This window comes from Clarias gariepinus, chromosome 5 (assembly GCF_024256425.1).
Source record: "Clarias gariepinus isolate MV-2021 ecotype Netherlands chromosome 5, CGAR_prim_01v2, whole genome shotgun sequence".
Taxonomy (NCBI): Eukaryota; Metazoa; Chordata; class Actinopteri; order Siluriformes; family Clariidae; genus Clarias; species Clarias gariepinus.
Window position 1 is genome coordinate 13,148,846 of NC_071104.1, and position 25,543 is coordinate 13,174,388.

At 37.1% G+C, this 25,543-nt stretch overlaps 1 protein-coding gene and 1 long non-coding RNA gene across 6 annotated transcripts; both read left to right on the forward strand.

Annotated features, from left to right (window-relative positions):
- The first annotated feature begins 105 nt into the window (after positions 1-105).
- LOC128523834 (uncharacterized) lies at positions 106-3,257 on the forward strand. Its single transcript, XR_008360456.1, has 3 exons — positions 106-266; positions 708-800; positions 2,456-3,257. It is a non-coding gene; the product is annotated as an uncharacterized LOC128523834 (long non-coding RNA).
- Positions 3,258-6,757: 3,500 nt separating this feature from the next.
- On the forward strand, positions 6,758-25,507 carry senp7 (SUMO specific peptidase 7). Of its 5 annotated transcripts, none has more exons than XM_053497286.1 (21): positions 6,758-6,830; positions 7,433-7,563; positions 8,996-9,088; positions 9,616-9,731; positions 11,319-11,967; positions 16,082-16,367; positions 16,689-16,861; positions 17,885-17,992; positions 18,171-18,204; positions 18,789-18,995; positions 19,160-19,434; positions 19,517-19,656; positions 19,968-20,084; positions 20,586-20,705; positions 21,129-21,221; positions 22,030-22,187; positions 22,286-22,326; positions 22,430-22,473; positions 22,969-23,037; positions 24,386-24,536; positions 24,718-25,507. In XM_053497286.1, the coding sequence occupies exons 2-21, from the start codon at positions 7,468-7,470 to the stop codon at positions 24,895-24,897; spliced, it is 3,150 nt and encodes a 1,049-aa protein (XP_053353261.1). In that variant the 5' UTR covers positions 6,758-6,830; positions 7,433-7,467; the 3' UTR covers positions 24,898-25,507. The 5 variants fall into 5 exon arrangements, with proteins under 5 accessions (XP_053353261.1, XP_053353264.1, XP_053353266.1 ...); XM_053497289.1 differs by having other exon boundaries at positions 16,085-16,367; XM_053497287.1 differs by having other exon boundaries at positions 6,799-6,935.
- The last annotated feature ends 36 nt before the right edge of the window (positions 25,508-25,543 follow it).

Consider the following 25,543-nt stretch of genomic DNA (forward strand, 5'->3'; position numbering starts at 1 on the left):
ATGAGTCTCGTGATTGGCTGGGTTGCATCTCTCCTCGCTGATTGGCTGCTTTGCGGGGAGGGGGCGGGTGCAATCGTGACGTAGATCAATCCCATGACAAGCCCGTCTGCAACACGGAAGCGAGCAAAACTACAGAGAATCAAAAACAAGCCACAAGGACACTTATCCTGGTTTTATATTGTTTATTTTATATATATACTTTTACTTTTGAGTGGAGAACAGTCGCTCCAGTAAATTTTCCGTAATGGTATGACTTCTGATAAAAGGTAGGACTCTTTTCCACCCTATATTTTAATAAATAATACATTTTTAAAAAACATGTTGATACTATATAACATACTGACCAGTCTTTTTTTTAACAAGACCCAGATCTATTTCATAGTCAGACAGATACAGTAAATATATAGTAATGTTTATAAATAGGATAAGTAGTTATAATATGTGTAGTTTATTAATAATTTATAATAAAATAAAAAAATGTATTTAAACAATACAATATTATAATAATAATAAAGTTAAAGTTACAGCAATAATAATAATAATAAATTGTAATATAATAAATAAAAAAAACACATTGTTAAGTATGAGGGAATCTGCGGAACACAATAACCTATAATAATTAAAACAAACGCTGGCGTTCCTGCACCCGTTATTCATCATCAATCTTATGTGACGTCATTTGTGATTGTTTTTGTGTGATCTGATAGCCGGTGCCTACGTGGTGCGGAAGATCCGTTCCGCTGTCGGAGGGGATGAGCAAAAAGACCAGCCCGTCCTCACACCATGTAGCCTGGCACAAGGTGTGTCCTTCTCCAGTCTCAAGTTGTTGTGCTCCTGCTGTTTATAGTATCCGCTGAGCGTGTCACGTGACCCGACAATGACTCATGACAATTGGATCTATAGAGTGTGCGAAGAGTCTATAACTAAATCCTTTTCAGCAAAATGTAATTTTACTTACAAAAGATTGCCTAAATGACGAAGTAGTCTCTCCCACTCATACTCATTATTAACACGTCTTGAGGGCTACACAGCCCTCATCACTGTGATTAAACCAAGAACCCGGAAACTGTTAAGAACATGCTGCAGTATGTCCCAAAGACGTCCTTGTATGAAGAAAAATGCCGATTCGATTTTAATTGTATTGCGATTCTATAAAAAAAATCAAGATTTGATATTACATTTTTACGCGATTTTATTAAAGTTTTAAACATTTAAAAATGTTTAATTATTAATTAATTATTGTAATCAATATAAAAATAACTTAAATACAAGCGTTTAACATTTAACTGACTAACACGTATCTGTCATGCGCTGTAATTATTATATCTAATAATAATTTAAACTTAGCAAATAATTCACACGGGATGAAAATGTGTAAATTCTCCCCTGTAAGATTATAAAGAAACGGTGGCAATGTTTAGCCTCATCAAACGCCTCAGTTGTCTCAAAACTCAACAGTGAGCGCGTGGACTGAGCGGCTACAAACACGAGGGTGCGTGTGCTTTCTCCACACGGGCACGCGAGGCTTCTAACGCACGCGATTTTCGGCTAATTAGCGCTCGTGGCTTTTTGAGACCGGTGTAAGCGTGTAAAAATGCGTTTTTCTTGCGCCGCTCGGAATCTTCTGTGCTCGGTACAGAGTCGTTTACATCTAAGGCTGATCATCTGATCACCTGTCACGGCCAGTCAAACTAAAAAGCAGCCAATTTTGGTCACTGGCCAATCGACCGGTTTATCTCTATTAGAAACGTAAAGTCAGTATGGCGGTACGTGAATTGCCACACAATTTATCGCTATTTATAACTGAATGCCCCCCGCTAACATTCTAACACACACACACACACACACCATATTATTTTTAGTGAATTTTTGTTGTTGTATATGTTTATCATATCTGCATTATTATGTTCAGAATCATTCAATAATTTTAGACAAAACTAAAAGTATATGACAAAATAACATCACAGAAGAATATTTGTATGCCTTTAAAAAAAAGCAACATACTGTATTTCATAACATACCAGTTTGTAATAGTGTAGATGGCAGTAGTGTAAATAAAAAGTACTATAATTAATATAAGATGTTTTATTTAAAAATAAAAGATTAGAGGGAAATTGATGACTACCACATACATATCCCATATAATCCATTATTGTTATTTTACCAGCAGAATTTATTTGGTTAAAAGGACAAGCCACTAGGTATAGATTTGGGAATTTTTTTAATCTAATTGTGATCTTTGCAATGTGATTTTTCCCGATATTTTACTTTGGTCTATAACAGTGAAACTCCCCTTTCTAATATGCCTGTGTTTGTGTCTTAGCCTGTGTATTTCAGTTAGTATTGTTCTGTGTTAACTTTAACATTGTCTTACACAAGTCTAGTATGGACAATAGCTGTAAAGGATTTAGGAACTTGGTAACTGTGGTATTTACAGATTGTGCTTGTGTTTCAGCTAATAAGCGCCAGAGTCAGAAGAGGTTAACGGCAGAGGAGATGCCAGAAGATGGCGTGGTGTGTGCGCTTCCGACTGACTCAAAAACAGTGCAAAAACATGGTTCTTGAGGTTAAAGGACACGCAGGTGCATAACTGGGTGCTAGATTGTAGAAGCCAGTTGGCACATATTCTACTTACAGTCAAATGTTTTTGGAAAGCCTGGAGGTTTTTCTTTGTAATTGGGGATTATTAATATACTGGCTGCTCACAGACCCTAATTGAAGTCTAAAATTGGTCTCTAGATAAATGACTTAAACAAGATCTGAAGATTTCTCAATTACATCTAGATTATTTTCAAGAAAATGCAAAATTTTAAATTTCACTTATTAACTACGCATTAAAATACAAACAAGATAAAATACAACCATATAAATTGTGCTACACCTTTTATAGGGTGCTCAAAAATGTTTAGCAGTAAAGAGTGCCAGCCCAGTTTGCTCTGCGTAACTGAAGGTTGTTGGTCAGTCTCTCTCTCTCTCTCTCTCTCTCTCTCTCTTTCTCTCCCTTTTTCCGTCTCTGTCTCAGCTGTAGTTTGTGAAGGTCTGTTCATCAACCTCTGACTCAGGGAATGTTCAGATCTGAAAATTTCCTACAGCTGTAACATATTTATATTTAAGGGATCTTTTAAATAAACATTCCCTTTTGAATGGTTTGACATCACTACATTTTACAAAAAGTCTGTTAAAAAATATGGCTTAGATGTATGTAAAATCACATTTTTCATTTGAATGTGTAATAAATAAAATTACTACAGTAATTAGTTTTGTGCTTTGAAGTGTTCATTACTATAATGAGCTAAATGTCAGGATAATTTTTTTGCAATGTATTTGCTGTTCAGCTTGTGCAAAGTGTAAGTAACCAAATCATCTAAAATAGTCTTTTTAGCCTTTTTTTTGGCAGGTTTGCCTACACAATTCGAAAGTTGTAATAGTGTGATCCCTAACTTTAATGTAAACATCTGTTTTGTTTGCCAAGTTTCTGTTTATAAATAATTTACATTTAAGTTCATGACATTTGGCTGTCACCCTTATCCAGAGCAGCGTACAGTGTTTTACAGTGTTACGTGTTTAAGGTCTGTCTTTTTGAACTGAAGTACGTAAGACAAAGTCCAGTCTTAAGTCATTCTTGGCTGACCTTGCTGTTCAGATAGCTAGAGGATGTTCATTTTACCATGTGAACTTCTTTATATCATAACAACAAAATATAGTTTACAATATAATTAGTATTTGCCAATTCTTTACAACCAACATTTTTTATTTAATAAGAGCAAATCATTAAACCTGTTGTGGAAAACCAAATATCAGTAACATAATGTGATTTTCTTGCAATTACAGATACATACACCAGTCCATAGCATGGCACCATACACACATTCACACACTTGTTCATACCTAGAAGCAATTTTCTTAAACAGTCAATTTACTGGCATGGTTTTTGAGGGTAGAAGTAATACTAATGAACCAGGAGAATGTGAAGTCAACACACAAACTTAGGATGGATCTCAGTACCCTGGAGTTGAATAAGTGAATAGTTTTACTGCCTAAACATGACACCAACTTACTGTATGAAACCATATATGGCAATTTTAGACATGTTTAAAATTAATAACAGTATAGACAACTTATGAATAAGTAAATTTGATACTGTAGTACATGTTATGTAAATATGTGTCAAATTTAAATACAGTACATTAATCCAATACCCACTTTATGGAGATTTTGCCAAGCAAAAGATCATGTTCAGTGGCAGACTTTCACTATCACAGAGCTGTTTAGGAAATCCTTTGTTCCCAGGGCCATATGTTGCTTTAACACCTCTTTATGATGTCAGGAGACATGACTAAGATTATTAGTCATGATGGTCTCTAAGCCACTTGCTATAACTCAGTTGCATACCTCAATTTTCACTGGTCTGTCTCCAGTATATTTATATTCATCCTTATTCGCCTATACTGTATTTGGCACATATTCATCCCATTCTTGCATATAGTATTTTGTACAGTATTTTGTATTTAGTTTTCTCTAAGTCATATTAAGAAGACTATATACAGTATATATATAAATCTCTAATATATGACTAGATAGATAGATAGATAGATAGATAAATAGATAAATAGATACAGTAGATAGATACTTCATTAATAGGCATGTTGCTGCAACTGTAAATAGTGTATATAACACATTTCAGTTTGTTTTTGTGTGTCTTTGTGTGTTTGTGCAGGCATTCCTCACTAAATGTAATAGTAGGTAGCACACAACATGCAAAATTGTGAAGTGTTACCATATTTTTATGCAGGAAATGCTTTTTATGGTGGCATAGCTCCAGGAAATAGGGTAAAAAGTATTTTAGGATGGGAAGTTACCAAACAGGAAAGGAAGCATTTAATGTTGTTTTGAGGAAGACTGGACTGGAAAGTTAACTTAAAAGACAGGGACGCTGAGGAGAGAGTGAGATCCATGGGTGGTGGTAAGGCAACCTACAGAACTCCAACTAGATGAGTGTTATATAGAGAGTTACTGAAAGGGAAATGTTTAGAGAAGAAATAGTGTGTGGAAATGCCAGATAAGGCAGATGAAGAGTTCTAGACGAGAAGACATAACAAGATCAGGGAAGGAAGCATTAGACGTTTTAAGAAAAGCCGGTCAAGAGGCAAGGAAGATGAGGGAGAATGAGACCTAGGGGCTGACCCCAAACCATGACATTTTTCCTACTTCACACTGTTGTGATTACTAATTTAGCCATTATTTCTATCCAAGTCTTTGACTATTTGATCAGTAACATAGATTTAGACTTTACAGTATACCTGTATGTTAAGTCAAGAATAAATTATATATAAATGATATTGTCTAAGGTTAGCAGATGTCCTAATACACCTGAATTAACTCAACACCTTGGGACTGTCCTAATTACAAGGGGGTATCAAATGGTCACGCAAGATTCATGCAACAGATTCGTTTGCTTTCGCCGTACGTTTTCCTTAGATATCTTAAAACCGGGCAGTAGAATTCACTATTGACAGTCTGCCCCCTGGGGATGAATTCTCAATGAAGTCATGGAAATGATAGGCTCCTTTACTGTGAAGACTGTTGTTTCATCTCATGGTCATACCCGTACACCCAAGTTTTGTCACCGGTGATGATCCTCGACATGAAGGACAGGTCATCCATGGCATGCGTTCTTGGCGGATTTCAACATTTCATATTCCTTTTAAGGATTGCCTGGACTGTTCCGTGTGACACACAGACAAAGGCAACAATGTTGTGGATTGTTCTTCGACAGTCATCGTGCACAAGACATTTTTGGGGGTTGAGCTTGTTGAAGGTCTTTTCAATCTCTTGCCATCGTCCAGTGATGTTCTTCTGCTTTTGAAGCACACAGGCCTCTTAAGTCAACTAGACTAATTATGACTAAAATGACTAATTGCAGCATCGATGTAAACTTCCCGAATCATGTCAAATGTCTCTGAGGCAGATTTGCCCAGTTTCAGGCAAACTTTTACGTTGACTTTTTTAATAACTTGCTGGCCCATGATAATATCACAGACGTGGTAACACGGTCGCCTGGTCAGAATAGCACCACTTGCACAGCTCCCGGTGTACACAGGAGAATGTCTTTTGGCACAATGACTTATAAAGTAATTTATAAGACTAACCTAGTTAACCCAGTGTAAGTATGTATCCAATGATGTAAACATCCAATGATGTAATTAAGGTCGGTGCTCAATGTGGCCTTGTGCTGTCGTGTTACAAAAGTAATATCCAAACTTTTTGATACCACCTCGTATGTTAAAAATGTCATGTTTTTATTTATTAATTATATTTAGTAACAAAATTAATTTTTATTTTTAATAAAAAGTAAAAAATTATATATATATATATATATATATATATATATATATATATATATATTTGTATCTATTATTACTAAATCACTCAGCAGGGACGAGACAGTAACCACGCTTTATGTAAACACCTGTACTTCCGGCGCGTGAACGGCAGAAAAAAACGGCTTTTAACTGACCGTTTAACAGCTTTTTTTTTTAGCCCCATTTCATTTCCCACTCATACTGTTAGTTTAAACCCCTCCTCATTCTTACGGATTGGTTGCTACGTAATATTAAACAGTTTTCTTTGTCCAATCAAAGGATTCAATTTGACTGTGAACCAACCGACACTTGGTGGGAGTGGCGGGACTTCTCAGAATATTGGTGTGTTAAAAAATTATGCTGAGCTCTGAGGATAAAGCGGCAATACCACTTCCGGTTTATAGAGGAAGTTTTTATTCAGGGAAGAAGATGTGCGCTCGCGGCGCCGTAGAAATGGCTGTGTTATTAGTGGGTTCTTTTCAGGCTATGTGTTTTATTATGTGTTTTATTATTTTTTTTTGTAATGCTCTTTTGCATAGAGCAGTTTCACTGGCAAAGTGATTACGAAACAAAGTAAATAAGCTAAAAGTCTATCAGTGTATTTAATCGCCAGTTAGCCTTCAAGCTAAATAACATGAACTTAGTGTGTGCTCTGTAGGTGTTTATTTGTTGTTGTTGTTGTTGTTGTTGTTTACTTTTCTATATCGATTTATTTGTATCGCTTGAGTTTGGTGCATAAAATCCTTTAAAAGGGAATTAATAGTTTTTTTTATTAATAGTAAAATTCATATTAATAATATTAGTTATGTTAATGATGATAATGATAATAATTGCAGACCAGCCACACATGGGGTTTGTTGCATATACATACATTATTTAATATGCATGGACATATCCAAACCCAAGTATATAAATTGGGTGTCATTTATATACTTTATGCATGTTTGTAGTTGCATGTGCAGAACTAAGACTATATCAAAGTATACTATTGAGTGCATAAATGCATATCCCTGTGGTGTTGAAATTAAGAATTTAAATGTAACCTGTTCTGGTCTTCTCTTTCTCTACAGCTTAAGGAGTAATTACTTGATTTCCGTCAGCCACAATGCCCCATGAAAAAGGTTCTCGCTGTCCTGCTGTTGCTGTGGACCATAGGAAAGCTCTGACGATTGCACCACGGGGAAAGCTTGACAGCTATCAAGTGAGTACTTTTTAAAAAATGTTTTTTTGTTGCTTTGGAAAGAGAGTTCAGAGTAACTCCAGAGCACCACGATAGAGAATAAACAGAAAAAAAAAAAACAATTTAAAACAAGCCTTGTGTTGCTGCACATGCTTTGTTCAAACTACTAATATTTACTTTACTTTATAACAGTGCAATGTTTTAAAGAAGAGCAGAGTTTACATTTTTAAAGCGAATACAAGATCTCAACTAAGTTTCTTCTGAAACACGGTACTGATCTGATGCAAAAAACTTCTTTAAATGAATTTAATAAAGCGAGTAAATGAATCGCCTCTCTGCAAGCATTTGTTTTGAAACATCATAATTACGAATCAGGCTGCTTTAAGACATTTTGTTCCCTGTCCATTTTTTTGTCTTCTGTCAGATACCAGATTAGTACATACCATAAGCTTTAAATATTTAAATGCATTCAGAGTAATACACAAACAACAAGTCATCTGCAATAGGGTATCACACGCACAGGATTTTCATTCTTTAATTTAATTATCCGCACTCTGGCTGTGGAATTTATGTTAATGAACTTTTAGAAAAGACAAATACATATTTTTTTCCTGTGCTTTTAAATACACTTTGTCCATTTGTCAATGAGCTTTTGCATTCTCTCTGTTAAAAGATGTTTTACACTGAGCTGTGAGCCGCAAACGTCTCTACTTCTTCATTAGAAATGAAACTTTGTTCTCATAGGGCTGCTTTAGGGGACCAAAGAGATTAAAGTCTAATGGAGCAAGATCAGGACTATAGGAAGGATACACCAGAAAACAAAGTTTTGTCGACAGTGTGGGCAGAAGTGTGCAGACATGCATTGTCATGCAAGATCACAGCGTTCTCGGACAGCAGTCCTCTGCATTTAATATGAAGTTTAGGCTTCACCTCTTTAATAAGCATCTCACTGTAATGAGCACTGTTGATTAATTAAACCCTTTCCTGAAAATGCTCCAATACTGGCCCTTGAGAAACTGTAAGCATCAATTTTCCAGCTGATGGTTGACTTTTAAACTTTTTCTTGGTCATTGTGGATGTTTCCTTTTCATGCGCTGCCGTTTATTCTCAGTCTTGTAGTGGTGAGTCCATGTGTTGTCACCAGTGTTGAAGAAACTTTCACCTTCCTCAGATTCGCTTCTGTTTATGCTCTTCTGTGAGTTGTTTCGGCACCAGGTACACCCTCAGACCACAAAAAAACAAATCGCTGCACGCTGCTTTTTTTTTTTGTTGTTCAAATCACAAGTCCCGCATCCATTTTTGCTCACACCGGAGTTACAAATGGGGTGGGGGAGATCGTAGCCTTGATCTGGCAATCTACTGTATAACTGTAGCATCATTTAACATACTGTCACAACTATTAGCACTAGAAGTGGATCATTACTGAGTAGAAATGTTTGTTTGTTTTTGTTAGATCGGAAATCCCTTGAAAATCCAGAAGAGAAGAAGTTTATTCGATGAATGTACAGATGCAGATGTGACAAAAAACACCAGAAAGAGACGCAAGGTGAGGGAAGTAAACAGGAGAGTTACATATGCTGCATAGAAAGCTAGTGTATTTGTGGCTCTGCTGGAACTTTGTCACACATGGTGTATTTTGTCAGGAATACTCTACTAATACTGTGTAGGATCTACCTTTGAGCGCAAAAACAGCCTCAATTCTTCATGGCTTGTTGGAAACATTCCTGTGGAATTCTGGCTCATGTCGGTTTGCAGATTTTTCAGGTGCACTTTCACTTGCTACGAATCTCCCCCTCTTCAACGTCCCACATTTTTATCAGATTCCATGAATGCGAAGCACGCATGCCACAGTCACATTTTGTTCCCCATTCTGATCGCTAATGTGAGCATAACCCAAGCTCCTGGTTTTTATGCATTGCACTGCTGAAGCACAATTAATTGATTAGAGAATTACACGGGTGTGTAGGCATAGAGGTGTTCCTAATAAATGCTCTTTGACTGTATTTTCATTACACATTATGTAAAGGTATCATGATTTCGGGTTTGTCACAGAGATATTTATACATCTGTTAGATCCACTGGACACAGCTGGCACCGAACGGAGCGTCATCTGAGTCAGTTCATCGCCAAAACGGAAGACAAGCAGATGAACGTGAGCGGAACGATTCAGCGATGTTGGACATTAAGAGGTAATAGACCATTTTATACAATATGTCTAAAAATAGACTGCCCTGTTTGGTGCTCTTACAATTTTGCAGAGCGTTGTAGATGATTGTGGCAACCACATAAGAGTGTGAGGTCAGAAGTGTGACTCAAGTTGTTAGTTAAAGTAGGTAAGTATCTATCAGTTCCAGGTTGTTACACGAACAAAGTGTAGATGTACCATACACTTTCCCCCACACACACCAGTTCTTTTCACATAAGTATGGTAAATTTTGCCCAGTTGAACCAGTCACAGTGTCTTTGCTTTGATGATTGGTGTGCATGTGTTTCTTTTGTGTAGCGTTTTTACACATACTTTCATGCCGTGTACAGTACTGCCTAGTCGTTTATCATTGGCTCACCACCTGTCTCCTACTGACTTGAGCTAATTGGTTGAGCAAGATAAATATGCTCCTATTTTGAGTAATTGTGTTAATGAATATTTATGAGTATGTAAAATAATTACTTATTTAAGCTATTTTTTTAACATGAGATGTATGGCTTCTGTTGCAGATTCTCTGCTACAGCCAGTAATGTGCATTTATATAAGCTATAGTGCCAGACTAAAGTTTGGATACAAGTTAGGTTTATTTTCTACATTCTAGAACAATATTGCATTTTTTTTTTCAAAACTATGAAATAAAGCATGAGATTAGGTACTTAATTAACAACAACAATTGTCAGTTATTTTAAGAAATGATGGTCAGCTATTCTGGACTAGTGTTTGAAAGACCAGTATTGTCAAGTGCATTTTCAAAACCCATCAAACACCATAATGAGACTCTCATGAAGACCTTCACAGGAAAGCAAGACTAAAACTTACTTCTGCTGCAGAAGAGAAGTTCATTTAGACTTAACAGCCTCAAAAATCACCAATTAACAGTACAGTACTTCATATTAGAGACGTTATGAAGTCTTTACAGAGCAAAAGTAGCAGACACATCTTAATATCAACTGTTCAAAAAAGATTATTGCATATTTTGGGCGTCTTCAACATTGTTTTACAAATGTAGAAAGAAATAAAAATCAGGATAGACCATGGAGTTAAAAGATGTGTTTAAATATTTGACAGATAGCATTTGTCTGAAGATAACTCATAGAGAAAGTAAAAAGTTTTCACAGACTTTTGTTAAATTTTTATTTTATTTCTGTTGGTCTGATTAGGGAAGTGATGACATGTTAACAAAAACAGTTGATGTTAAAAACAGGATGTTAAAGACACATTTAGATAAGTATGTATTTGTTCAATACAGAGTTAAGAATGGTAGAGTGGAGTGCCACTAGAGAGAGAGAGAGAGAGAGAACCATGTCCACTTCAAATTCATGTGTCGTATTTACAGCGATAAACTAATCAATAAAGCAATAAAGTTGCGAGAACCATGTGTGCAGATGTCAGACTCATCCGTAATGCTATATTTAACACTGTTTGCACTAATATGTGCCAAGGCTTCACATTATACTTTAGACATCTAGACGAAATCTTGTTAAATTTTTTTGGAATTCTGCATTTTGAGGCCTCTATTTTAAATTGGATAGGGAATTTGTATATTTAAATATAATGTCTTTTATTGTAGGCGACAGGTGAAAGTAATCTTAATGGATGTTCTCCGAACGGAAGCAGGGCAGAGGTACCTGAGAAGCTGTGGGAGTGATAACAATGTACAAACACCACCATTGCCTAGAAGAAGACCCATGAAGAGACAGAGTAGCAGAGGACCATCAACAGAGCACAGCACACCCAGGAGGAGAGCTAGTGCACCTCGCAAGGACCAAACAGAGTTTTCATCCCTCAACCTCACCAACTCCAAATCTCCAGCTTCTAAAGCGTCTGACTCTGTGTCTGCCGACGAGGACAATATGCTCCTTTCCAAAGAAGTCCGGGCTTCCACAACCAAAAGATGCAAACGACTCAACAGTTCATCAAAACAAGCAGAACACATTTCATCTGTTGTGAAAGAATCATGTTCAGTTCAAAAAGCTGACTCTTCCCCAATTAAACACACAGTCTCACCTCATGTTCCAGATAATGAATTTGGTCCAGTTGAGGAAAGTGATTCTCCGAGGTCTACGAGTGTCAGTCCTTTCCATTCTGAAGAAACCGATTCAGAGCAGATCGGTGAAAGCTTAGTCACAGACACACACACCACGTTACAAGATAAGCAGCCAAACAGCTTTGATAGAACAGGGTACCAGGACACAGGGAGTGCAGCACGTCCGACTCAGGTGAGGTTTCAGAATGATGTAGAGTGATAAATTAAACACTTGCTTTAAATCAGGCACCCTTAGTTTTCACGAAACAAATTCCATGCCCACCAACATGGATTTAACTTACGAATATGTACACATTAAGCAATTTATTAGAACCACCTGTTTCCCCTTCTCATTTGTGAGATTTTCTAATTAGCCAGTCGTGTGTCAGGAATACAAATGTTTACAACCAGGTGGTTATGGAGTAGCTGCTTTAGTTATATAATATACAGTGGTGTGAAAAACTATTTGCCCCCTTCCTGATTTCTTATTCTTTTGCATGTTTGTCAAACAAAATGTTTCTGATCATCAAACACATTTAACTATTAGTCAAAGACTAATTTTGTAAACACAAAATGCAGTTTTTAAATGATGGTTTTTATTATTTAGGAGGAAAAAAAATCCAAACCTACATGGCCCTGTGTGAAAAAGTAATTGTATGGAGTTAATTATGTGCCAAAATTTAACAAACAAACACAATCTGCTTTGCAAAGAAAAAAACGACTTTCTCACAAATGCAGCGTTTTGCAAACAAACACAATCCGATTTGCAAAGAAAAAAATTCAACTTTCTCACAAATGCACCCTCCATATTTTCTCACAAATGCATCCATTCGTATTTTCTCACAAATGCACCCTCCATATTTTCTCACAAATGCATCCATCCGTATTTTCTCACAAATGCATCCTCCGTATTTTCTCACACATGTGCCCAACCTATTTTCTCACAAATGCATCCTCCGTATTTTCTCACACATGTGCCCAACCTTTTTTCTCACAAATGCAATGGAGCAATTTCCTCTTCCAAAACAGCAGATGGCGCTATTGGTCAATTTACTCTATTCTCCCAAGACCTCAAACAATGTGTTTATATGGTTTACCCTTATGTCCCAGAGGAATATGAGTGGGGAACAGTTTTGAGGTGTCCATTATATATCCAGACAGCCAGACATATTAACAATCCACTATCTTTAGGATAGAGACCTGTAGGGGAATAATACAGTTATATCAAACCACAGCTGCATTTTAATTAACTATTGAAGGCTGAAAGAACTGCCATCATGTTTGGCTTTTTATATCCATACCAGACGTATGCGACATGATGCATCAAAATCTTTTATAATTAGTGATCATATCTACATTTAAATAATCTTTAACAAAGTTATAAGGGGTAAAAAAGCTTTAAATGAACAGTAAACATACTGAATTACAGACAGAATTCTATTACAAACCTGCTTGTAAAAAGTTTCATAAATTTCATGCAGTCTAATACAATGATTCTTGCATCTTACTGTATCTACACCTCGCGCTGCAACAGCTGTCTACAATGTATGATTATACTACAGACACAGATTATTTAAATGTAGATATGATCACTAATTATAGTTAATAATTCAATAGTTAATTAAAATGCAGCTGTGGTTTGATATAACTGTATTATTCCCCTACAGGGCTCTATCCTAAAGATAGTGGATTGTTAATATGTCTGGATATATAATGGACCTCAAAACTGGGACCTATTCCTCTGGGACATAGGGGTAAACCATATAAACACGTTGTTTGAGGTCTTGGGAGAATAGAGTAAATTGACCGATAGCGCCATCTGCTGTTTTGGAAGAGGAAATTGCTCCATTGCATTTGTGAGAAAATAGGTTGGGCACATGTGTGAGAAAATACGGAGGATGCATTTGTGAGAAAATACGGATGGATGCATTTGTGAGAAAATATGGAGGGTGCATTTGTGAGAAAATACGGATGGATGCATTTGTGAGAAAATATGGAGGGTGCATTTGTGAGAAAATATGGAGGGTGCATTTGTGAGAAAATTGAATTTTTTTCTTTGCAAATCGGATTGTGTTTGTTTGCAAAACGCTGCATTTGTGAGAAAGTCGTTTTTTTTCTTTGCAAAGCAGATTGTGTTTGTTTGTTAAATTTTGGCACATAATTAACTCCATATAATTGCCCCCTGAACCTAATTACTGGTTGGGCCACCCTTAGCAGCAATAACTGCAATCAAGCGTTTGCGATAACTTGCAACGAGTCTTTTACAGCGCTCTGGAGGAATTTTGGCCCACTCATCTTTGCAGAATTGTTGTAATTCAGCTTTATTTGAGGGTTTTCTAGCATGAACCGCCTTTTTAAGGTCATGCCACAACATCTCAATAGGATTCAGGTCAGGCCTTTGACTAGGCCACTCCAAAGTCTTCATTTTGTTTTTCTTTAGCCATTCAGAGGTGGATTTGCTGGCGTGTTTTGGGTCATTGTCCTGCTGCAGCACCCAAGATCGCTTCAGCTTGAGTTGACGAACAGATTGCCGGACATTCTCCTTCAGGATTTTTTGGTAGACAGTAGAATTCATGGTTCCATCTATCACAGCAAGCCTTCCAGGTCCTGAAGCAGCAAAACAACCCCAGACCATTACACAACCACCACCATATTTTACTGTTGGTATAATGTTCTTTTTCTGAAATGTTGTGTTACTTTTACGCCAGATGTAACGGGACACGCACCTTCCAAAAAGTTCAACTTTTGTCTCGTCGGTCCACAAGGTATTTTCTCAAAAGTCTTGGCTATCATTGAGATGTTTTTTTAGCAAAATTGAGACGAGTTTTTATGTTCTTTTTGCTTAAAAGTGGTTTGGCCTTGAAAATCTGCCATGCAGGCCGTTTTTGCCCAGTCTCTTTCTTATGGTGGCGTCGTGAACACTGACCTTAATTGAGGCAAGTGAGGCCTGCAGTTCTTTAGATGTTGTCCTGGGGTCTTTTGTGGCCTCTCGGATGAGTTGTCTCTGCGCTCTTGGGGTAATTTTGGTCGGCTGGCCACTCCTGGGAAGGTTCACCACTGTTCCATGTTTTTGCCATTTGTGGATAATGGCTCTCACTGTGGTTCGCTGGAGTCCCAAAGCTTTAGAAATGGCTTTATAACCTTTACCAGACTGATAGATCTCAATTACTTTTGTTCTCATTTGTTCCTGAATTTCTTTGGATCTTGGCATGATGTCTAGCTTTTGAGGTGCTTTTGGTCTACTTCTCTGTGTCAGGTAGCTCCTATTTAAGTGATTTCTTAAATGAAACGGGTGTGGCAGTAATCAGGCCTTGGGTTGACTACAGAAATTGAACTCAGGTGTCATAAACCACAGTTAAGTTATTTTTTAACTAGGGGGGCAATCACTTTTTCACACAGGGCCATGTAGGTTTGGATTTTTTTCTCCCTAAATAATAAAAACCATCATTTAAAAACTGCATTTTGTGTTCAATTATGTTATCTTTGACTAATAGTTACCGGTTTTTGATGAGCAGAAACATTTAAGTGTGACAAACATGCAAAAGAATAAGAAATCAGGAAGAAGGCAAATAGTTTTTCACACCAGTGTATATATAACTGCCAATTGCCTGGGATTTATGAAAATAAAAGTCCTTGGAGTTTATTCAAAATGGTGCAATAACGATAAAACAATCAGTGAGCAGCAGTTCTGCAGATGGAAAGTGCTTGTTGATTAAGATCACAGATAAATAGCCAGATTTTTTTTTTCAAGCTAACAAAAAGGCTCCAGTAACTCATATACCCACTTTGTACAGATGTGGTGAGCAGAAAAGCATAATAGCAGGTCAGCATAAATGGTCAGCTAAGAGCAGGGAGCAGAGATTGTCGTGGACACAGGCTCACCAAAACTGGAAAAACATGTGATTAAGACACGTGGTCTAATACATCTGGACTTCTGTTGAGGTATGGTAGGGTCAGAATTTGGTGCCAACATTATAAACGGTCAGGACTAGTGGTGTAATGATGTGATGCCTACTTCTGGCATGATAAGGCTCCATTTCACAAGGTGAAGCATTCCAGGCACCAAGCATGCATCCAGGAGAACACTTTGTGATGTGTTAAAAAAGGAGATTCGCAGCATTAAAAGATTTGCTTTATGGCAGATAATTTTGGTTGTGTCATGATCTTAAACACAATGTAAGGTAGTGTGACGTGATGTGAATGTTTTCAATATTGCTATATAAGGACTGATTTTGTTAATAGGACATGCCGCCAAAAGTAAATATTCCATTAATTGTTGGATATTTAAATGTGTTTTGGTTCAATAGCAGAATAAGAAGAAGAGTGAAGCACAAGACTGTGAGGAAGAAGAAGAAGAAGTAGAGATTGCACAGGAGGAGGAGCCTCTGCACCAGAGCGGAGAAGTGCTAGATGAAGGGGGTGGAGCCAGAGGCAGCGTCCTACGTTTGTCCACAGGGGCAGCTGAGAACCGGTTGGCTGATGGAGAAATCACACACAAATCCAGTCAGATGGCAGGCTCTGCCGATAAACACATTCTTGACTCTGAGCTTGTGGAAGTCAGACAGGCCTGTACACCACAAACGACTGAGCCGAGTGAGTGACATCCTCACAGCAGGCCTGGATCGTCATAAAAGACATGGATTTATGGTCTAATTTTGGTTTCTGTCAGATCATATGAAAAACAAAACAAAAAGACGGCAGCTTCATACATACAGATTAATCAGTTACTGTTTATTTATGAGGCTGCAATTTTTTTGTTTTATTTTTATACGATCTACTGAGATTAGTACAGATATCATTGCGTTTTTATTGCTTTGTTTAAAGTTCTTCTGTAGTATTTATTGGATGATGTAAAACTTTAATATCAGTTCATGTGTGCATGAATTTTTTGTTTTACTTTCTTTTCTCTCTCAGTTGTTCTTTCCAGTGAAGAGGAGGAGGAAGAGGAGGAGAAGGAAAACGGGACATCGCATGTCCAAGCACTAGAGGGTGCCAAAGATCCACACAAGCAACATAAGCATGTCCAGGCCATGGAAAGGAAAAAGATTCCAGATACACTCATTCACCCTTCTGATTTAACCAGCCAGGTAGGTATTATGGTTATTAGCTACATGACTGGGAGGATCACCTATAGCTGTCTGTCATGAATTTGCTAACTACAAGCTAATAATAGAAATCTAATAGAAATAATTATTATTATTATTAAATGTTTGGCTCTGAACAAGGTGTGTGCATAGAAAAATGCATTATTCTTTAGCTGTTTCAAAATCTTAAGAGTAAGTTTTTTAGCATGCACATTCAGCATGTCACACAACCACCACACCTTGGATGTGGGACTTTAGGATCATGAGTCATGTTGTATTAAATCCCATATGCGAGCTGTGTAGAGGTTCAGACTGGCTGTCCTTTTGAAAGCAAAGATCGAGCCAATCTCGATCTGCTCACAATAGGTGAATAACTGCTCACCTAAGCAGTGTCACTTAAAAACATAATGTTTAAAGCAAATAAAATCACTTCAGCAAGTTTCTTGTAAGAGGAAACATTTGTGAATCTGTGATTTACAGACTTTTCACACACAAAAAGAAAAACATATAAAGCAGCACTAATCACACACACAAAAAAAACAAGTCAGTTTAAGTTCCAGGATTTTTTTTTTCACACGTTTCTTAAAATATAGAAAACCACAGGAACTGTTCCAACAGTTAAACACACCAGTCATCTCAGGAATTTTATGACATGTATATACACACACAAACTTCTGTGCGTGCAAGAATCCCTCTTATTGTTTGTTCCAGTGTGTAGACAGCATCTGTAAAATCCCACTGGGGAATAAGCTAGCTGCACACTATCCGTCTGAAAGTGACTGTGACTGATTTACCCCTAACTGATCAGTGACACAATCTCAAAAAATATCTTATGTTTATCTCACAAATCCTTTAGAAATAATCATTTGATCTCTAAAGATTTTATTTTTATTTTTAATCCATTCATATTCCTTGTCACTATTTTTGGAAAAAAATAAAAAAATCACAGTGAGTAATGAATGAGAGAGGGACAGTGAATGGGTTGCTAATTACCAGGTTTGATTGCAACTTGTATGTCTTGTCTAGAGTTCCAGCTTTGAGGCCTCTGCTTTAAGTGGTTGCCCGGTGATGGAGCTTCAGTTCTCTGCCCTGTACATGGGCAGCCTCAGTGCCTTGAATAATGGGATTATGAAGGTGAGACTAACAGCTACTAACTATTTATGAACATGCATATAAATTTTGACTCGGATCCAGGTGATGTGTCATGAATTTAGCTTTTACTAAATTCTTTTGGATTTGTTTGCTAGATCTGTCTTTTGTGCTGACTAAATCTGTTCAAGTTAATATATTTATGTTGCTCTTTTTCTTGTAGATCGCAGATGATAGGATCACCATTTCATTTAAAGGTAAACAAGGTGTTTGAGAGATTATTTCAGCTGTGAATAGACTGTCCCTAAACAGTTTGTTGACACATCTGTAGTGAAAGTTACAGTTTTCATTTCATTAAGTTCTTAAATTAGGACTTTAAATGTTACTTTTATTTGTGGAATTAATTGATGGCACATGAAAGTGTTTGAGAGCTAGTGCTGCACAATTGGTCACTGAAATAATTGGGTATATCTGAGCAAATATTTAGTCACAGAAGACTGCAGTTTATTACGGGTTATAATATGAATATAATAATATTACGCTAATTTATTTAGAGTTTGTCAATAATTTTCATTTATTATTATTATTTTTTTAATACAATTTTGTGTCATTCTAAATGAGATCATTTGTCCAATTGTTTGCAGTTAGCCTAGAGTAAAAAATATTACATTTAATAGGTTCAGTTTCAGTACAAAATGGTACATTTAATAGTTACATATTGAAGTTTAAATCACAATTGCAATATGTGTCAAGTAGATAGATGGATAGAAATTGGCATAATAGATCTTTGCATTCAAGAACTATTTTCTGTTTCATGTTTTATTTTATTCATGTTTTATAGATTCTCTGGGTTCTGAGGTAAAAGTCTCCTTGATGACAGCCCATGTGCGCAAGTATAGTGTGTGGGATGGGCTATTGGTGCGGGACAGTCGTTTAGTTAAAGAAAACGAAGCACCCCCTCTATCTCTCCTCTTTTTATGGCTGGCTGAAGTTCAAGCCCGGCGCCTATGCAGCGACCTGTCTGTCCTTCAGCCAGGGACACGTGCAGGTGAGTCAGTCACGCTGCTTTAAGATTTCGGAAATAGTTTGATTCTAGTCAGTTGTTTTCCTAGGGAGTTTGGATTAACCTGGATCTGTGTATTTAATAAAACCTTTGTTTGTTCATATGCTGTGCACCTTTTTTTTTTCTTTCTCTCCTGTGTTGTGCTGCAGCTGAGGGCAGTACGTGTGTTGTGTTGTGTGTGTCTGAAACCTTGAATGGCGTGCAGGGTGCGCTGCTTGCCTCTATAATGGACATTGTAGGTCTCAGACATGGAAATACTGAGCTACTGTCCCCACTCACACAACTCGACAGTATGAAGAGTCTCCAGAACAGTCGAGACTCACACATTCTCCAATTGCTGCTTCCCAAAACGGAAACACACGCTGCCTCGTGTGAATCCGGGTCTGCGACTGCACTATCGAGCACAACTCCAGCCTCAGCTAAGGTCTGTGACATACCTGGGGCTTTTGTGGTCTTGTCTATACAGTCAACACTAGAAGTAATATGTTATACAATTTCCTATTTAGACCCAGGACACAGATGCCCAGTCAGAGACCAGTGTCTACACACTATGCCAAAGCAGGGGTCAGACTGCTTACAGCGTGTCCTTGGCACATAAACCTGAAGCGGACTGGATTCCTTACCGGCATTGCGGTCCTGCACGCAGGTACGCAGTCTAGCTGTAAGCTGTAACCTCCTTACTATAGTGAGTGTAGTATTGCGGGAAAATGTAGTAGTTGTGAGTATATAGTGTACAAGTGAAATCTTAGTGTTTTAATAAATAAGATCCAAATAATTTTTTTAAACACATTATACAAAAGCCTTAGTGGTGGTGTGTTTTGTTGCCTAAAACAGCTTAAAACCATAAATCCCAAAAGTTTGTGTGTTAAGCAATGCACTTGAAAGAATAGGTAGTAGGAATGTTTGCTTAAATCTTATGCCGGTTGAAATTTTATTTACTTGTTGTTTAAATCTCAGGTTGATCCAGTTTCCTCCACCACCATCTAAAGGAGCCATAACTGTGACCACTGAGGACCTGGAGTGCTTAGACAGTGGGGAGTTTCTTAATGACGTCATCATTGACTTTTACCTCAAGTAAGATGTTGCATCCACGTTAGGGATGGGGACCACCCGATATAATATTATCAAGATACCTATAGTTTAGAGCACCAACTGTAGGTTGGTCTGTAGGATTATAGCGGAACAACACAATTTTACCACCTCAAATGTTTAATTAAATATATTTAAAAATCAATTTTGGAGTCAGTCTGGTGCTCTAAACTTTTCACATAGACAGACAGCAGTGAGTTTTTGTAAAGTGTTTTTTTTTTATTTTTATTTTTTTTATTGTAAAATATGAGAAACAAATTATATCGAATCTCTATACAGAACTAAATTGATTTCTTTTTTTCCCGGCAGTTCTAACTCACATTACGATTTGCACGCAAACACAATTCATTCTGATGCACTTTAACATTACTGTTTGTTTAAAAGCACAGGGAGACACACGGTATGTGCTGCTTTAAAATATATGTGATATCTTTGAAGCACCTTGTGTTAATATAGGCTTACACATGTGATTTGTGTGTTTTGAAGGTATCTGTTGGTGGAGAAGGCACCTCCTGCTTCAGTGAAAAGATCTCATGTTTTTAGCAGCTTTTTTTACAAACAGCTTACGCGCCGTGACAACGCTAACGAAGACAGCACCAGCACACCGTAAGTGGGCAGAGAGGAGGTTGGAAGGAAATGGAAAAAGGAGGAAAAAGATAAAAGCTTTAAATTAAAGAGTTTTGTGCTTTTCAGAAAAGTACAGAGTGACACTGAAAAAACATTATCACCTGACTGGATGCCGCTTGTGCACCTGGGTGCAGTTTATAGAGTCAAGTATATAGAAGTCAGTGATAGATATTTTTGTGACAAGCCTTAATGATGTCAAGTTGCAGAAGCATTTCTATTGTCTTGATTTTTGTGTTTATTAAACATAAAGGTAATCCTAGCAGCCTTTCCCCCTACCATAGCTAAATGTAATCTAGATAGTTTGGTGCATCAGATATTGCTTTTATCAATTTATTTATTCTCAAGTTTTGGGTCAATTTGTGTGTATCTGCATGAAAAGTTGTGTGTGTTTGTGTGTTTTAGAGCCCAGCTCAGGAGGCACCAGCGAGTCAGGACATGGACACGTCATGTGGACATATTCGATAAAGACTTCCTGTTTGTGCCAGTCAACCAAGAGTGAGTAGTAGCATGCCTACAGTAGATATGGGACGATATGCACACCTTTCCGTTTAGGCAAACTTTGTTGCTAATGTTTTTATTATATTAGCTTTAATCTACTAGGATGAGTCGAAAACTATCTGCACTCCGGTTATATTAAAACTACTATTGGCCACTCTGTCTTATCAGTGCTTTCCGTTCAAGACTACTTTAGTCTCTTCAGTCACTGCTGTGCAGGTGTAAACGTGTTACACCAGTTCAATTGTAACTGCAGTGGGAGCAAAAATGAATGCCTCACTTGTGATTTGTGGGAAAGAAAAGTTGAGAGAGAAGTAATAAATTTTTTTTGGAGTCTGAGAGTGTATCTGGTGCTGATATATATTGAAGACTTTATGCGAAGTATAGATGAAGTGTTTTGTCGCAAAGAAGTGTGTATGAATGGATAGAGAAGTTTAAAAAAGGCCAAACAAGTGTAAGCCATTGAGAAGGACACTTCTGCCCACACTTAAGGTGTTAAATCCTCATCCTCTAACTATCATTCTCGCTCCATAAGACTTTTACCTGTTTGGTCTCCTGACAGAAGATTCACTTCTCATGAACAGCGGTGCATTCGAGGCACGCAGCTCAGCCTGAAATAGTTTTTTAATGATTGAATACGATGTTGACAGATAGACAAAATGTATTGCAAGGGGATTAGGTCGAAAAATTATATATTTGTCTTTTCTAAAAGTTAATTAAAATTAATTCCACAGCCTAAGTGTGAATCATTTTTGACTCGCCCTCATCGTAGTTCAATTGATGACTTTTGTTTTATTTGATGTTTTAGAGCTCACTGGTACCTAGTAGTTGTGTGTTTCCCCGGACTGGATGATCCACAGTGCGTGGAGAGAGGAGACCACGCTGCGGTGAATGATGACACCGAAACCTCCAGTGATGCCACAGCTCAGAGTGACTTCCAGCATGGTGATGGGGACACAAATTCAGGTTCATGCCACCTGATTAATATTATTAAGCATTACACATGTATATAATTAATATATTATATTGTTCATTATTGACTAATATTGCCTCTCTCATCATAGACGAGAACACTCGAAGGTGTATTTCTACTCCTGGTCCACCAGTAAGTGATGTTAATGTTTTCAAAAATAAAGTATGGACTATTCACATACTGTATAGTATATACTTTTATTGATTCATTGAACACTTTCCCTCTGTGTCTTTAGACGTGCACAGAGAGTACCTGTAAACGACAGACTATCTGCAAGAGGTATGTCTCCTGGTTTGTGTTCTTTAATAATGTGTTCAGGTTTAATAAGTACTGCAAATATAAAGCAGTAGCGAATAAAAGAGGGCAAAAGGACATTCTGTTTTAGAAAATAGCAACATAATGCAGTCAACAACTAAATGAAGATGCATAATCAAGTCAAAGTGATTTAAACATAAATGCACAACAAAGTGTTTCATTCATCTTAAATCGCAGCACCTTGCTATCTAATGCAATTTATTAATTTATTATTGAGACGTATATATAATATATGTGTAATATTGCATGTGCAAGAGTGCTTTTGTAGTGATTGGCTTTGTCTAATATTATAATTATGTAGATCATTTGCCTGAGAATTAGCTGCTACTATAGCAACAATAGCATATTAGTAAACGCATTATTATGAACCTGAACAATCCGATTTGAGAATACAGAATTGTTGTGCTATAACAGTTATTAAAACATGTATTAATCATGTAAATCTGGATTTTCTTTCAGACCCTGCATCCTCATTATGGACTCTTTGAAGCTGTCTGTTCATGAGCGTATTTTCAAGCTCCTGCGCGAGTGAGTGTTTACCGTCCTTTGATTTCTTTGTTCATTTTGATCCTTCAGTTAGAAGCTTTGGGTAATGTGAAAATCATTCATCAGAATGGGGGGAAAAAGTGAAGAAATGTTTGAGTGTTCATTCAAAATTCACAGTGAGTGGCAGCTTTGAGAAAATGCTTAGTTGATAAGAAAAGTCTACAGAAAATGGCCAGACTGGTCAAGCTGACAGAAAGGCTACAACAACTCTTAATCTTTTTGAGCAGTTGTGACGAGCAGAACAGCATCTCAGTATGCACAACCAGTCCAAGCTTGGGTTACAACAGCACCCCCCTCTGTGTTCCATATCTGTCAGCCATGCACCATCTCAGTCACTGGATCTGAATCCATTGGAACACCTTTGGGATGTAATAGGATTGCTGATTCTGGGGATGAAAGGGTTGTTCCTGAAAAATCTTTAGAAAATGTGTGATGCAATCATATCAACATGGACCAGAAACTTCAAGGAATATTTCCAACATCTTGTGGAATCTATGCCAAGAAGAGTTGAGGCTGTTTTGAGAGCAAAGGGATGAATGCCCTACTCCGTATTAGGCTAGTGTTCCTAATAAAGTGCTCAGTGAGTGTGCTTGTTTTTTGAGTTAGAATAGCTATAGCCAATACCTCTAAGCTTAAGGGTTATGCGTGCCTCTGTTCTCTAAATATAAAAAAAAGAAAAGAAAAAAGACAAGATGTTCGTAACTAAAAACAGATCAAACAGTGAGGAACCAAAAAAGAATTGTGTGGCATTCCAATTTACTTTTTACAACTTTTAGGCAAGTTAGACCATATTTAGTAGACCTTGATTAGTGCCTAAGAGTTAGCATTTAGAACCGCTGTGTTAGAGATTTATGTTTAAAATTAAAGAGCATAATATGCACAGTACCATTTGAAAGTTTGGACACATGTTTGGATTTAGTTTCTACATTCTAGAACAGTTTTTTTTTTTAACTATAAAATAAGACACGCTGTTTTGGAAAAGTATTGTCAAGTGCATTTGTAAAACCCATCAAGCACCATAATGAAACTGGCTCTCATAAAGACCTTTCCAGGAATGCAAAAGCAAAACCTACCTGCTGTAGAAGAGTTCATTTGTAGTTACCAGCCTCAAAAATCAGACATTCACAGCACCATTATAAAGGCTTTACAGAGCCTAAGTAGCAGACATATCTTAATATCAACTGTTCAGAGGAGATTATTGCAGATTTTGGATGCATTAATTGTTTAGGAAAGCAATGTGTAAAGAAATAATCAGGAAAGACCATGGGATTAGAAAGTTTTTTCAAAACTTAACTGTATTTCTTAGCAGTTTATGCACTTGTGTGTTTAGGTATCTGCAGGCAGAATGGGAGGTAAAAAGAGGTGGACATCGAAGTTTTAGTGCAGAGCGGATGGTTGGTTCCCACTGCAGAGTTCCTCTGCAAGACAACAGTAGTGACTGTGGTCTTTATTTACTACAATATGCAGAAAGCTTTTTACAGGTAAACACACACCAGAATTACATACATTGACATTGGTCAATCTGCTTTTCCTGGTTATTGTGTGGAAGGGAAATGAATGTAATGTTGGTTTGTTTGTTTTATGTTGGTAATGTTTATCTTTGGAAATTAATGTAATGTTGGTTTGTTTGTTTTGTTGTGTTGGTAATGTTTATCTTTGCAGGATCCTGTAGTACATTTTGATCTTCCACTGAAGCTTGAGTGTTGGTTTCCACGACAGAAAGTGCGCGAAAAGCGAGAAGAGATTCGAGATCTAGTCTTGCACCTGTACCGATTTCAGCAAGGCTCTCTGGGAAACGACAGTGCAGACGATGGAAACGAAATAGGCAATATAGTTCAGTAGCATAAAGCATTAAGAAAAATCGTAATCTTATTTTTCACTTATTTTTATTTATCGCATATTATTTCATAGTTTTTTAGGTCTTTGATGTGTTTTTATGCTTTTGTATGCAAATAATGTAATAAATTTTTCATCTTGCTGTCAAATATCGTGGTGTTTTTACCTGTGTAAACACCTTTTTAACTGTGTAGGCCACTAAATAGCACAGTCTGGGTGTGTTTAAGAGCTGGTCTGGAAATAGACGGTCTTAGCTAGATCTCATTAGTGTGGTAAGTTTTGCATGTGTGATTGGAGTAAGGAGGGGTACTGGTGGGGTTACAACCTGGACTTCTGATGGGTAGTCAATTAGGTAAAAATGTACAATTAATACTAATCAGACACATCTAACAGACCTAGGAAACACAGTGTCATTGTTAAGTGGAAGTGTAATTCATGTCTCATATACCTTATGATGCTTTAATGTGTTTGTGTCTCCATATACATGTGTGATCTTTTGAATGAACTCTTGGTCAGTTTAGATTTAACCAAATGTTCTGATTTGTGAACTTGTGTGTAAATACTGTACATAAACCACATATTGGGATAGTGAAGATAATCTTTGTTGTAACACTAAAAACTCTTTACCAATAATCTAGGCCATCTTTCTCTC

Coding starts and splice junctions, on each gene's coding strand:
- senp7 (XM_053497286.1), top strand. CDS start 7,468: ATGCCCCATGAAAAAGGTTCTCGCTGTCCTGCTGTTGCTGTGGACCAT. Junction 19,435..19,516: donor CAACTCCAGCCTCAGCTAAG/GTCTGTGACATA, acceptor TTTCCTATTTAG/ACCCAGGACACAGATGCCCA. Junction 19,657..19,967: donor CATTGCGGTCCTGCACGCAG/GTACGCAGTCTA, acceptor TTTAAATCTCAG/GTTGATCCAGTTTCCTCCAC.